Raw genomic sequence first — 16,517 nt, 5'->3', positions numbered from 1 at the left:
TCATGGAAAAAACTTTCACACAAATCCCTCTGGCATATTCAACTATACACTCCTAAGCTGTGGCTTGTGGTCATGGATTAGTTTACACATTAGTTATTAATTCATAACATTGCTGAAGGCGGCCAGAATAATGATATCTGATTAGTATTAAAATGGGCCTTAATATGGTAGGCTGTATAGGAAGCCCAGTTACACTGGGGGCAGTTTTGAGAATTAAATATCAGTTCAAATATCACACAATACATAGGTTCAACAGACACTTTACTGTACATATAAAATAATCTTTGGCGTGATGGGGGCAAGATCTGTCACAGCACACTGCACCAGTCGAGCTGTGAATTGTTTGTTCTATAGGAATGCCTCAGGAAGAGAGACTTGTGGGAGTTTGTAGGGTTGTGAAGTGTGTCTGACACCTGTATGTGGAGCTGCAAGGGGCTGATACGAGGTATATAGGAACATTGACAACCGAAACTTGACAAGTCTGATTCTGAGGATGCCATGATAACAAACATCAGCCAATACTCCATACATGCACCACAGGTAGCAGGTATGAAGTATATATGGACATAATAGTTGAGTACATTTAAGTACTGACAAAAATTGGGGTTCAAAAGCCAAGTTGTGAATGCATGAAACTTGGCAATGGCCCTTTATTCCATAGGAATACCTCAGGAAGAGAGACTCTGGGGAGTTTGTAGGGTTGTGAAGATAATTTAATGTCTGACACCTGTATGTGGAGCTGCAAGGGGCTGATATGAGGTATATGGGACAAGGATAACTAAAACTTGATAAGTCTATTCCCGAGGATTGCCATGAAAACACACATCACGTACTGACAAAACTGGGGTTCAAGCAAAGTGTGAATGCATGAACTTGGGCAATGGTACCCGAAAACAAAACTGGAACAGTATGCTATGCAGGTAATGCCCCAAATAAATGATGTGGATGGAGGGGAGGCGGGTGGTTCTTTCCACAGATAATTTAAGTTAAATGCAGCATCAACACTGAAAAGCAAGCATCTCTACAGACATCCCAGTTGCTAAATTAATGCCTCAAACAACTGACATAATGTTTGATCACGTGCTCCAAAGCGGTCATCTGACTGGTTCACATGACAACATATCTAAATTTAGTTACTAGCTTATTAACATATATTGGCTGCAATGACATCATGTCTGGCAGAGCAACCAATTAGCAGACAAAGAGGGACCCAACAAAGAGCCAGAGAAGGATGCACTGTGTGTTACTCAAACTATATTTAATCAGTTAAATTACAATGTATTTAAAGGCACATTTTGTTTATGAAAATACCTTGTATCATTGAGAAATTGAAGCCTGATCCCTTCGATCCCATTCCACTTTTCATGACGATGTACAGCTTATCACAGGTGGAGAAGACGATACCTGGGTTGTCACAACTCTCACACAGTTTGGCCAGCATGGAGGCTGAGGATGAATCACCATCATAGAAAAAGATGGCATCATTTCCCTTCAGGTCCAGTTTCATGATCTAGCCAGGGTTATAATAGGGACATTTCATTTAGGTTAGACAAAGCAAGACAGAACCATAATTGAAAAACAATGACCAAATGAAGGCAATGGTTTTTCATTTGAAACCAAACTTTCCTTCCCTTGTTAATACACATTAATTGAATTGTTTCCAATAAACAATTTCATTCTGATTATATCAAGTAAAATAGTCAAAATAAGGAGAAGTTCATAATAAAACTCAGTGTGTCACATAACTGAATGCCCTGAAAAACACACAAAATATATCAAGATAAACTGCACATTTAATTTTATGCTTGGAATAAGTACTAAATAGACTTATTTCATACAAGAATGTTTCCACAACTCTTTTATAGCAGCCATTTTTGGTGTCATCTCAAATTTATAAAACAAAGTTAAAATTGCATACATACATTATACTTGCCACCTCTTGATTACAAAGTTGATGCATCCCAAAGCATTTTACATTAGAACACAAAAATACAACATTTATCTCAATCCATCAATAAGATATTACACATGACATATTTACTAATTAAAGCTCATGAAAAGGATAACACACCATGCTTTGATCAGTATGTTCAACAAGACAGAGCCATCCCTGGCCCCCACCATGTCAAAATATATACAAGGAGAAAACGGATTTGCTGAAGAAGTTCATATTTACAAAGTATAAAGAAAAGTGATAGGCATCCTAAGTTTGTTACAGTAACTAAAACTTTGAATGATGAAATGATCGATGAAGAGATAAATAGATGAATATAATATTTTGAAAAGGCACTGCTTCAATATTGGTTTAACATGTATCTTAAACAGGTTTTGTGGTTATGCTCTGGATAAGTACTATAATTATCAAGGGTTGAACAAATTGACAAAAGCATTAAAAGTATTGAAAATAAAGAATTACAAAGAGCCAAAGGTATATCTATGCCACCGTCTAACATGTACAATCCAATTTCCAAGATCTCTGAAAAGGCATTGTAGTTTTGCCAAGGAAAAAACAGGATGAATTAAGATGAATGGATGAACAGAAAAACTGGCAAAAGTGTTACATATATTGAAAAAAGAATCAATAATGGCTTGTAGCACTGACATAATATTATTACCCTTAATGAAATGCTTTAGTCACTGCAAATTAACCACAAATTAACAGTAACCAAGCTTCTAAAAAAATCCATTGCCACAAGTATTAGCCAAAGGCAAACCTACTATAACCACCAGTGGCAAACATGTTTCTTTATTTTCTAGCAAATGACACCCAATTACATTATTTGCCAGAATATTACCAAAAAGGAAGTCTTAGAGTATAATTCCTTCCTTAGATAAAAGTAAATTTGCAAAAACAAACCAGAAAAGCAACATCAACTGCCATCACCATTAACGTGATGCACTGTTAACCACAATAAAATCAGACACCTTACTTGGATGAGTATGGATTGAAGACTTAAAGAACATAAAAAGATGTTTACCACAGCATAACCAGAACAAGTTTTTAACTTTCTTTCAACCATTATATGGTGGCCGTAACATAACCAGAAAAAATACAAAATGAATGAAAGAAGACTATTAATAAGTAATAAAACTGCATTATTTTCTGGCATAAATTACTTACATGTTTTACTTGAAAAATAAAGATTATTTAAAGATAAATCAGAAATTATTTGCCTGAATTTTTCAATATTTAATCAGTAATTAAATTATTACAACAATACAAAAATTACACGCCTCAGATAGCTTAAACTGTTATTGGCCTCGGACTCGAGATTTAATAGCAAAGGCTTGTATCAGAGGACTACAACATATTATATTTATGCTGTAAATATTGCAGCACATTTCTCACATTGACAATACTGATTTCAAGCATGACTTCTATACTGCTGAATATTCATACTGAAGACATGCTAATCAGACTTAATAAAATCACAACAACTTCCTGCAGGAATTGCAGTCATGCATGCTGCCATAATGCTGACCTGACAGTGACAATTATACAACAATGCAGTGTCCCACCATGTACTGTATCATGCTACTCATTACTGCAAACATGCTAAATTGCATAAATATGAATGAATGCATGAAGGAAAAATAAATTAAGCAATACTACATCTGTACTGCAGTTATGCTGAAAAAACATTATTTCAATCTGGAAGAAACAAATTTGCAACAAGTTATAGTTACTGTTTTCACTTTGATGAAATTAGAAAGATTCTGCATTTTAAAAAATATGTTCCAAACAACAATTGTTCAGTTTTGTCTAATTGGCTAAAGGCTGTTTCATTTAAATATTCATAGTGCACATGGAAGAGTTTCTTTACAAACATTACGCTAGGGTACTCTGACAACCCAAGGAGTTCATATGAAAATGATACAAAATTCTAAAATGGATCTATAGGTGACTGTTCCATGATGAAAGTGCCTTTCCTGTGTTCTATGTACATTTTACAGGAACAGCCCTATAATGGTTCAATTTATATTACTAGTTTTTTTTTAAATTTAACATTTGTGTTTATAAACCACCTATGTATCTACTTCAGAATTATCAAATTCTAAATCTTACAAGTGTTATATTCCAAAAAGAAATATATATATATTTCTAGGCATGAATAAATATATCAGTCTTTCTTATGACAGCCAGATATATCCTGGTGCAATAGTGTTGTGACATCCTGATTCGTTCCAGCTGCAAAGAGCTCTTTCGAGAATACTAACAAGCTAATGTCAAGGAACAAATCTACACTTCCAATTACCTTCTCTCCAGTCGACCTTCCAGACCTGTTTGCAAATTTCTTCCGTGACAAAGTACAAACCATTAGAGATAAGCTTGACACCACAATTTCAATTGACTCGTCATCACCATACAGTTGGGATACAGAAATTCAGCTGCAACCATTAGCAGCATTTGAACCTGTCTCTATGGATTTTGTACGTACAATCCTGATGAAGAGTGCACCAAAGTCATGTGAACTTGATCCAATTCCAACATCACTGCTGCCTGAGTCCTTAGATCTAGTATTGCCTTCACTAACTGATGTTATTAATACCTCTCTCTCTCATCCTGAGAATTCCAATCATTTTTCAAAACTGCCATTGTAAAGCCTCTGCTGAAGAAACCAACACTAGACCATAACGATTTAAAGAACTACCGCCCAGTTTCTAATCTCCCATTCATATAAAAAAATCTTAGAAAAGGTTGTTCTATCCCAGCTTGTATCTCATCTAAATTCAAACAGTCTTTTTAGCAATGTACAATCTGCATATCGCCCTTGCCACAGTACTGAAACTACTCTTCTAAAAGTAGTTAATGACATTCTCTCTGCGTTGGATAGCAGAAAGATTACAGTCCTCGCTCTCCTTGATTTGTCTGCAGCATTTGTCACAATAGACCATGATATATTACTTCACCATCTCCAGCATGTATTTGGCATTCATGATACAGCCTTACTGTGTTCAAGTCCTACTTGGTCAACAGGACAAAAGTTGTATCTGCAAATGGAATACACTCCAGCCCAGTTGATCTATGTTCTGGTGTTCCACAGGGGTCTGTTCTTGGACCTTTTCTCTTCATTCTGTACACTCAGTCGCTCTCAAGTGTCATAGGTCATCATCCAGTGTCTCAACAATTGTACGCTGATGACACCCAAATATACAAATCTAGCCACCCAACTGAAGTTGATGCTACCATCCAAGGTATAGAGAGGTGCATTTCTGATGTGAAATCATGGATGACATGTAACAAGCTGCAAATGAATGATGATAAAACTAAGGCCATTCTGATCACAACACAAAGACTTTCTCATTCACATCCTTTACATCAAACAATAAATATCAGCAACATGAACATTAAATTCAGACAATCAGTACAAAACCTAGGTGTTACTCTGGTGTCATGTTTACCCCGACCCAGAGTAGCCCAGTTGAAACATGTATAATCAAAGTAATTCTGACAAGCCATTGTTTGATGTTAAACACTGCCGCAGCTACCACTAACCCATTACGTAAGATTGTTGTGGCTAGAATTGGAGAGCCGGACATAGGAGTTGCGAAGCCACAGATAGCCAATTATCACCTAGGTGTGGAAATGTTTTTCTCAGATCAAAAGAAGTTGCCTGAAGAAGTGGGAGTGTCTTAACTTCTTTTCCCTGCAAACAGACAGACAGGTTGAACTGGCCGCTAAGACGATTGGACAGGGTCACAGCGCCACCCAATCAGAATCGAGATAGGGGAGAGACCTTGATTTAGGTAGAATGATGTCTCCACATCTTCTGGCAAGAGTTAGTTCGCTGAGAGAAATTACCCAGAGTGGAGGTTAGCATAACTCCGAATAGCCATTCGTTATTGGCAGGAAAATCTTAGAGCGGGAAATTCTAAGTACAGAAAGCTTCAAATAAGGAAGCTTTGAGGGACAGACCAGTTACAGTTTGGTCCCGTAGTCTCAGATAGAGAGAGACGGAGGAAAGGAGAAGAAAGAAGAGAAGGAAGGTGAAGTTGAAGTCTGGGAGCGAAATTGGAGGAGGAGATAATAGAGAGGGAAAGGAGAAGAAAGGAGAAGTTGAAGTCTGGGAGCGAAATTGGAGGAGGAGATAGTAGAGAGGGAAATGGAGACAAAGGAGGAGTTATAGGAACGGAAAGAAGGAAGGAATCAGCGGGAAAGAAATAGATGAGTAGATGCAAGGACAGGGGGAAAATCGAACTCACACTGTAAATCACGGGATGAATTAGGCTGTCACTTGGTCGAGGGAAAGACGAGTGATTGGAAGTTATCATTTTAATTTATCAAATTTATTAAATTGTTATTGATTGAATTTTCATCTTCGTGTTCTCTATAATTTAACAGTCGGCATAGCTGACTGGGGGCTCAGAGCTGTAAATCTACCTCGTCACTAATTTAGCTTTCTAACCTAACAAGCCAGGGTGGAACTTTCATCATAATTTAATTAAATTATATTGGAAGAACCCCACCCCAATACATGCAAACGTCACATCTGGACAGTACTCTCACACTACACCAACATGTCATGAGCATATGCAAGGCTGCGTATCTTGAGCTGAGACGCATCAGCTCAATTCGCAAATATCTTTCAGCTGATGCCACTAAAATACTTGTGTGTTCATTAGTACTTTCATGACAGGACTATTGTAACTCAATTCTGTCTGATTCATCTCAATATCTACTCCAGAAACTTCAAAACACAGCTGCTCGGATCATACCTAGAGTACCACGATCAGAGCATACCTCCCCACTGATCTGTACCCTACACTGGCTATCCATTCGATCCAGAATCAAACACAAAATTTGTTCTCTGTGCTACATTTCACTCTCGGACTCTAGTCCAATATACCTATCCGACCTCACCCATGTGTACACACCAGCAAGATACTTACGCTCCTCTTTTGACAATCATATACTCATCAATCCAAGTAGTAAACAAAGTTATGTGGACAGCGTTCTTTTGCATACCAGGGCCTAGCAACGTGGAATGAATTGCCCACTGAACTTAGACACAAAGACACAGTGATCACATTCATGAGGGCTCTCAAAACACTTATTTCGACTGCAAGAACAAACTTAAAGACCTAATAATGTTTCCTACCTTAAATATTCTCAACATGTTTTTTTAATGTTTTCTAATTTCAAGGTGTTTGTTTTTGTAATCATATCATTATATGTTTTTTTATGGTGCTGTTTAATATTGTAAAGCGCTTAGAGCTTCTAAAGATTAGGCGCTATACAAAGTCCTCATTATTATTATTATTATTATATATTGTAATGATCATGGTTAGAGTCACAATGACTCGGATGCTATTTTCAGTCTTTGCTTCTATAAATTTTGTTTTTATAAACATAATACATATGAATATGAATTAGAATGTTCACTTACAAAACACAGAATTATATTTATCTCTAATGTCTATGGACAGTGAAACTAGCAGCCAATCCTAGCAACCAATCTTAATATGTGTAACCTATTTACGAGGAAGAGGTTCTTTCGCTAAAATGTCTTTGAAAGTCTGTCATAAAGTTTTTAGAGTGTACTGTTTAGCTTATCTGCTACAAATATTGTGCTCTTATGCTATTACTATTTGTAATATATGTAAAATACCTACAACATCATGACCAGAAAAGTCCATGTATATCTTTGTATCACGATGTCCGCCATTTCGGATTAGCATAAGTGCTTCGTATTTAGAGATTCTATATTTTCGCATTCGCAATTATTCTCTCTAATGATAGTAGGATACTGATAAGAAATTAATTTGCATGTTTTAGTGATAACATCATTGCAATACCGTTGTATCGATGTATGCAATTCATGTTTTGGTGTGACAATAGCGGTCGTCTGCATCAAGTGCAGAACCTGCGTCTACATGAATCATTCAGTTATTCAAGACTTAAGTTATCACCATAAAGTTTAATTTCACATAAACTTGATCTCATAAAATGTTATTTTTCATTTCATAGACAAGTCATACAGTATTCAAATACTTATTGTTATGTAATTTATGTATTTGTAATGTTGACATGATATACCATGCATTAACTATAAAGTTTATAATGCTATAGACAGCACACCATACAAGACAGATTGTTTACATGGGTTGCCGTGCATTGAGCGATTGGTTGAATTGTGTCATGTGGAGTCTGGGAAAGGTTATAAATAAGGGAGTGCTGGCATTGTTGGTCAGACGACTGACGAGTACAGTCGGCGCCAAAATCCAAAGTGACAAGTTAGTACATTTTTAATCTTTAAAAATAGCACATTTTACAATATCAAATAAACAAGAATAATATATTTATTCCAACAAAAATAGATTGTAACAGTTGTCTCCCACCACACCTGACAGCCTCACCCCGGTTTGTTATATCAGAATTACATAATCTGGTTGTACACAATAAGTATAGCTCTTATTTATTTATTTATTTTCACAATTCATTAAACATTGTCAAATTATTCTCGATTTTATGTTGATGATTTAACCCCTCTTCCATCGCCCCAACCCCAAGCTTTTGACCATTTCTAACATAACTTTATCAGTTCCTATGTACAAAAATATGTAGCACCCTTAAGGACCCAAAATAGGGCCTTACAATATCATGGTCTAATCGTGTTGTGACATCCTGATAAATCATGGTGCAATAGTAGTGAAGGGGGACGATTTAGCCTCAATGGGAATTAGCATTACAGACCCCCCCCCCCCGGGACGGTTTAGCCTCAATGGAAATTTAACATGGAGAAAAATCGTGGGATTGTTTAGCCTCAAGGGAAATTTAACAATGGAATATGGGACTGTTGAGCCTCAACAGGAATTGAACATGGGCATATGGGACTGTATAGCGTCAAAGGAATTTAAACAGGGTGGGACTGTATAGCGTCAAGGGAATTTAAACAGGGTGGGACTGTATAGCGTCAAGGGAATTTAAACAGGGTGGGACTGTATAGCGTCAAGGGAAATTGAACATGGGAAAAATTGCTGGGTCACTCTAGGGACAAGGGGAATTGAACATGGGAATAGAGTGTGGGTCTGTCTAGGGACTAGGGCAATTTAACATATGGAAATTGAACATGGTGGGTCTGTATAGCGTCAAGGGGAATTGAGCATGGTGGGATTGTCTAGGGACAATGATGGTAGAGGGTCAAACACAACAGAGACAGAAACATACATACACTAGTACAAGCGTGAGATTTATATATAAAGCATTACCAAGACCTGAACTCTTGCTGGGGTGTTCAAAAATTTGCATAATTGTAATGATGCTATAAATAGCTATAATCAAGGAAATGCTCAACGACCAATTGGATGTGACTAAAAGTAACGCTAAAATGACGAAATTGTCCCAGAATTTAAAGGAAAATAAACATATCCCCGAAAATTAAGTTACAATGGTTTAGACTAAAATGGATAAAATTAGTAACTACTTACAATATCAACTTGTGTGACGATCGTGGATAAACACCCATGCATCTATTTATAGCTATAATCAGCTAAAATTCCTATGAAATCCCACTATCTATTTATACTACAACTTGTGGGTTATTCCTTTGGAAAACCCCACTATCTTTTTATAGCCTCAGCTTGAGTGACGTTCTTGTTTATGAACTCTAGTACATATGTATAGCTACAACCTGTGGAAATCCCCAAGTCCATATTTATAGACTCGAAATTTCCAGCGTCAGTGACGTCACTGTACTGAACACTAGGGGATAAATGTCAACAGTGTTGCAAGTGGCTGACCTGAATACACGCTACTGCAGGTAGGTAGGTAGAGTGTATCTGATAGGGATAAAGTGAGTTTTATAGGGACAAACAGAGACCAATACACACACACACACACACACACAACGTACGCGCGCAGACATACGCACACACACACACACACACACACACACACACACACACACAGAGGGAAGAGGAAGAAACAAACCCAAAATATACTATCAACACAGAAGGGAGATAATACAACCCCAAATAAACTATCCACACAAACGTACGCGAACGCATACAAACCCCATATATACTATCCCCACAAACGTACGCAAACGCATACAAACCCAAATATACTTTCCATACAAACGTACTGAACGCATACAGTTCCCAAATATATTATGCACACAACGTCGCTAACGCGGACAAACCCCAAATATACGATCTACACTCGGGAGGAAGAAGAAAAAAACAACCAAATATACGAATTACGCAACGTACGCGAATACACACACACAAACACACACAGACAAACACACACACACACACACACACACACACACAGAGGGAAGAGGAAAAAAACAAACCCCAAATATACTATCAACACAGAAGGGAGATAATACAAACCCCAAATAAACTATCCACACAAACGTACGCGAACGCATACAAACCCCAAATATACTATCCACACAAACGTACGCGAACGCATACAAACCCCTAATATACTTTCCATACAAACGTACCGAACGCATACAATTCCCAAATATATTATGCACACAACGTCGCTAACGCGGACAAACCCCAAATATACGAACTACACTCGGGAGGAAGAAGAAAAAAACAACCAAATATACGAATTACGCAACGTACGCGAATACACACACACACACAGACACACACACACACACACACACACACACACACACACACAGAGGGAAGAGGAAAAAAACAAACCCCAAAATATACTATCAACACAGAAGGGAGATAATACAAACCCCAAATAAACTATCCACACAAACGTACGCGAACGCATACAAACCCCAAATATACTATCCACACAAACGTACGCGAACGCATACAAACCCCAAATATACTTTCCATACAAACGTACCCGAACGCATACAATTCCCAAATATATTATCCACACAACGTCGCTAACGCGGACAAACCCCAAATATACGAACTACACTCGGGAGGAAGAAGAAAAAAACAACCAAATATACGAATTACGCAACGTACGCGAATACACACACACACACAGACACACACACACACACAGAGGGAAGAGGAAAAAAAACAGACCCCAAATATACTATCAACACAGAAGGGAGATAATACAAACCCCAAAAAAACTATCCACACAACCGTACGCGAACGCATACAAACCCCAAATATACTATCCACACAAACGTACGCAAACGCATACAAACCCCAAAATATGCTATCCATACAAACGTACGCGAACGCATACAAACCCCAAATATACTATCCACACAACGTCGCTAACTCATACAAACCCCAAATATACTATCCACACCCCATCACTAACGCATACAAACCCCAAATATACTATCCACACTCGGGAGGAAGAAGAAATAAACAACTAAATATACGATCTACACGACGTACGCGAACACACACACACACACACACACACACACACACACACACTCACACACACACCACAGAGGGAAGAAGAAGAAAACCATTATACACTATCCACACGGAGTGAAGAAATAACCCTTTATATATACTATCAACAGAGAGTGAAGAAAAGAACTCGTTATATTCCATCAACACAGAGTGAAGAAGAAAAAGTTTTTTGAAAGCACCTAAACCCTCACCTGCAATGACCAACTCTGCCAAACACCTACACCCCACCCCCACTCCCAACACTACAAAACCCATTTAACCCGTTATTTTATGGCATCAGTGTGTGATTTAGGAAACATCAAGACACAAAATGATGGATGCATAGACTGACTATTGTTTACCGACTTGCATGCTTAAAGAGCGTGCGTGAAGGAAAACATCCCTTCATTTCAATTCTAACTAAAACATGTTCCAGAGGGATAGAGATAGGTGAAAGAGCACAATTTCATAAAGTGTGAGTAAAAAACAAAACACGTCATCCTTATTATAGAATGTCAAGACTAAGAGACACTTACGTTTTCTTTCTGGTCTATTCTCTTATAGAAGGTAGTGTGAAATTTCACATCAGGGCCAACGCATCGGCTCACATTGTCAATTTTTTCCATTTCCATGTCTTTACTGGCACAAGTTCTTCATCATCTTCAATTTCTTCTTCTTCTGAATCCCTCTTCTCTGTTTCGTTTTGTTTCTGTTTCTTCTCTTTACTCGTAGGGCACTCTGAATCCCAGTGTCCTTTCTCCCGACAGCGATATTAGGCATATTGACTTTTGTCTCTCTTTCTTAGACGAAGCAGGTATTCTGGAGACAAATACCCATTTACCTTTGCAGATATAGCAAACTTCATCAGCACTTACACACTTTCGTATGGCTCTCATCAAATCAACGACCAAAAGAGTAAGTTTTGTTGCCACTTTCGCCTGTGAATTATGCTTTCGTATGACTTTTAGCAAATATTTGACGAGCAGGTCGATCTGTGCTGACTCTTCCATCTTCTTGATCGTTTGAGAGGAATGAATACTCTGACGCTAAGACACTCTCCCTATGTACAGGGACCTGCTGCGTATGAAGCCTAGTCAAATGTAATTTTGCAATAAGATGAAACGATTTCATTGATAAAGTAAAAGGCAATGACGTGCCGTGTCGCCTCACACAAGAGCTGAAGTGTTAGCTCAAATCCGTGTCAGCGATTTCGAAGACGACATAACTGAGCTTTCATCAATGTTCTCCACATATGCCACAAAACCACGAGTCCTGCTTCACGCCAAAAGAAATTTCGTTCAGTCCCTAAAATATAGTATCACATCTGAGAAACGCAAAAACGAACTTCCAGAAAACTGAGAACGACGACTTACACCTACAACGTAAATGTATGAGTTCAAGTAGTGCGTAAAACTGTCAAATTAAATTTGTATAGTCAAGACGAAACGATCTCTTTTCGAACAAGAAAGCAGACACCAAGCGACAATGGCGATCCGTGTCACACAACACTTCTAAAAATGTATATTATCAGAGGTTTGTTCTAGCGATCTGCACGGTTAAATTAAATGTTGATGTATTTTGCAATAAGACGGACACAATTTCCATGGGATCGCCCACGGTACGATTGTTCGTGCATTAGTTTAATTTTTAAAAATATTTTTTTTATATAAATCGCCTATAGGATAGACTCAGTAAAGCATGGCCATTCTCGTCACTGTCTGAATAGCTACTCAAGTCAATTCGAAGCGAACGCGGTAAGAAAATAAGTATAGCCAATGAAATGGCTTACAATGGGTGATGCATTGTTTTGTTCTAGGACTGTGTGGTATAATAATCCCTATGTTCTTGCGTTATTACTATTACAGTGCAGACAGACTGAAATGTGAACTTACAAGCCCTCTTTGTGTGTGTTGTACCATTTCTTCTTACCACATCAAAATACTGAGCGTCACAGTATTGGTTCGCGTTTTCAAGCTGACCATTTTTTTATATCTCACTTAAACATTTTAACATAAACACTCACACTCACATCGGTAGAGTCAGAACAGACGTGTTACAGTATTGAGGGGCAAGTTATCTTTTTTTGTTTTTTCAAACTAATAAATTTGGGGTTTGTATCAAGTAAAGAACCGAAAGTACAGTGAAACTCAAAGATGATGACCCAATCTGTCTGTCTATTGATGCGTGTATTTACTTAAAAAGAAATATGACCTCTAAAATACAAAGAGATACGGCAAGCATGATTAGATTAAACACAACGATGTTTTCCTTCACGCCCGTGTAATTCAGAGTTTCAATCGTCTTTGAAGACAAACTTGGTCTCCTTTTGTAGGGCTTGAAATAATAAAAAACCTGAAAAAATCTTAAGCACTTTGCTATAGATAATTTCATCAACAGACTAAAGAACATAAATACCGTTACAACAATAGAAAGCCTTAAATCTTCTATCAAAAAGAAATGCATCAAAAAAATTAAAGATTAACGATAACTAACCAATGAAACCGAATTTAACAAAGGCAATGACATGTGAACAAATGCCTCTCACTTTGGAAAGGTAGGCGAATGTACTCTGTCATGCACCATCAACTTGAAAAAAATTATAAACAGAGAGAAACCTGAATTCAAAATTCAGTTGTTTTTTGTTCAAAATTGTTTCGTTTCTTTTTTCTTTTTTTGGAAAAAATTTAAGCACTAATATAGAGTGGAAAAGGGAAAATGCACATACAAACTTTGATATTTCTGAAAAAATGAGGGGATATTCCTAACGTTCATAACCACCTATATATGCTTGGACTTGTCTGTGACTTATCCACAAAACAAGATGTACATATTTCTGGTCAAGCTGCAAGTGTGTGCGTGTTTTTGAAAATGGTAAAAATTGGATATACAATTTTCTCGTGACACTTATAAAGTGAAGAGTCTGTGCAAGTGTCAAAAGCCAAAGTCATATAAGTTTTGTATTTTGTACGGCTTGTAAAGATTTCCACTTTAGAAAATGTGAAGTATCACAAGTTATTATCACAAACAGAAGTGGAACATAGGGGCTTGCAAGAAAGAAAATAACCCAGACAGTTGGTGTCATCAAGAGTGCTAGAGACGGTACCCGAACTTGCTTGCTTGCTTACTTGAATTAAAGTGATTTTCGCTCTAATGGAGCATGTATCACTGGTTTAATAACGCACCGCGTGATTTTTAATTACTCCTGGGGAAGGAAAGAGAGCCTCATACCCCAGGCTTTTATGTACTCACAGACTATTTTTAAATTTAGCCACTTAGGTGTAGGACTAACTAGTCCTTAACAACCTGGCTGAAAGGCTTTAAACATGAGTGGGAATTGTCTCACCACACACTCATTTTTCTGTCCGAGCGTGGTAAAGGAGGAAAAAGGTGCTCAGCAAGACAGCCGTGGATGTCAAGTACTCAACAAAACGCTCGAGCGTACTTATTTCAAATCACGTCCCGTTTTTTGCTAATGGACAATAAAAAGTACCAATAATGTGTTAACCACCTGTGCAATTAGTTCAAATCTAACGAGTCTGTTAAATTTCCTACTTCCTAACATATCTGTCTAATATTAGTACTTAGTGTACATAAAAATAGCCATACTGATCTTATTTAAATTATTATGTCTAAGCGACATATACCAGTTTGGTCACTGTTAGGTTTAAAAAGTTAAGTTTGTTGCGGTGTTCCAATAGGTCAAGTTTGTTTCGAGAATAGTTTAGTCAAGGAGGGATACCAAGCCAAATATGGTTCCCTATTTAATAATAAGCAATCTTTTGGAGCCCTAAAAAATCTGTTTTTTTCTGTTAGAAGGTAACACGTCTCTCTTTTGCTTTCACGTTCTTTCCCGCACTCCTAGTCTCATGATTCTTGATATCAGGAAATGCGTAGCCATGATGGGCGGTAATGTAAGCAGCAGCTTCTACACGTTGACTGAGGGGGTATCCAGTGTAGGCTTGTCTGTAGAATTCGGGAAGAACTCTGACCCCTAATCCCCATTGAGAAGGTCTTTGTTTAAAGGTGTCTAGAGATTTGTAGGCAACGTATTGTATGGCTCTAATAAACTGCCCTGCTTTGTTGACGTCATACAATGCTTGATCTAGCCCCATTTCGGTGTACTTCTCAACGAGGTTCAGTGTCCCCCTCCTCCTCCTCAACCGCCTCAATTTCCTTTTCTGGTTCTGATACTAATTCTTCAGTTGAGGTAGATAGTTTCAAATCCGCTGCTATGGTGTCTGTCGCTGTTATTGTTGTTGTGGTTGTTCTTTCAGCTGAGATTGCCTGTAGTATCGGAGTGAGAAAAGAACGTAGTGCCTCCGATAATTACATTTGAGTTTGCCATACCGTTTGTCTATCATAATTGGCCCTTTGTTTTGCCACCACTCTTTCCGGGGCGGGTTGTTTGTTAGGTATAATCGGCTGTTGACTAGATGTTATTTGTGTTCTCGAGGTGGGTGGAGTGCTAACTGGCTAGGTCTGCATTTCTTGCTCCCGCTGCTGTTGCGTATCTTTCTTCCTCCACACCGAGTTCTGGGCCTAATTCTTTTAATTTCGTTGTACCCGAACTTACATTATCCATATTATCACCAACAAAAAAAAAAAACAAAACAAAACGCACAGACCTAAAAGAAACACTCACTCACTTTTTACAGAACATTACTATTTTTAAAATTTTGATAAGCGACGGAAACGAACAACTTAGAGTCACACTTTCTAACCAAGATAAAGAAATCATGTGCTGATAGACTCACTTCTGTATTTTTTCTTCTAACTGACTAACATATCATAGGCAATGGAATGTTATTTCTTTTCGAGAGTATGGGGTAGCCCTGAATTTATATTTTTTTTTTGGGGGGGGGACTTGAAGCTATGGCGATCGCGTAGGTTATAAGATGGCGGCCTCCTCTGTCGACAGGCTTTCTCACAGGATAAGGTCTGCTTCTTCGGAAAGAGAAGAAGAACTCTTTGGTGTCGATACAACTGTTGACAAAGCCTCTGTCAGGTTCATGCTGCTGCTGCTGTTGCTGCTCTCTCTGCTGTTTATGAAGTCTGTACTTCTCCGTCCATTCTTCTTTCTCCTTCTTGAATTCCTCCTTGAAGAGCTCTTCTTTCAGGTCTTCAGTGACTTTCAACATTATGATATTGTCTATCTCTTCAGGTCTCGGTATCAG

General features: G+C 37.9%; 1 protein-coding gene across 1 annotated transcript in view; it reads right to left on the bottom strand.

Annotated features, from left to right (window-relative positions):
* LOC149802750 (uncharacterized) overlaps window positions 1-16,517 on the bottom strand; it is a 248,263-nt gene that overhangs the window by 174,688 nt on the left and 57,058 nt on the right. Inside the window, exon 10 of the mRNA XM_089953826.1 lies at window positions 1,312-1,510. Coding sequence (XP_089809952.1) covers window positions 1,312-1,510 — 199 coding nt within the window. The remainder of the gene's footprint in view (window positions 1-1,311; window positions 1,511-16,517) is intronic.

The sequence above is a fragment of the Sinohyriopsis cumingii genome, chromosome 3, assembly GCF_028554795.1.
Source record: "Sinohyriopsis cumingii isolate HCF-2022 chromosome 3, ASM2855479v2, whole genome shotgun sequence".
NCBI classification, from domain to species: domain Eukaryota; kingdom Metazoa; phylum Mollusca; class Bivalvia; order Unionida; family Unionidae; genus Sinohyriopsis; species Sinohyriopsis cumingii.
The sequence above is the reverse complement of the archived record's forward strand: the minus strand, read 5'-3'. Positions and strand labels throughout refer to the sequence as shown.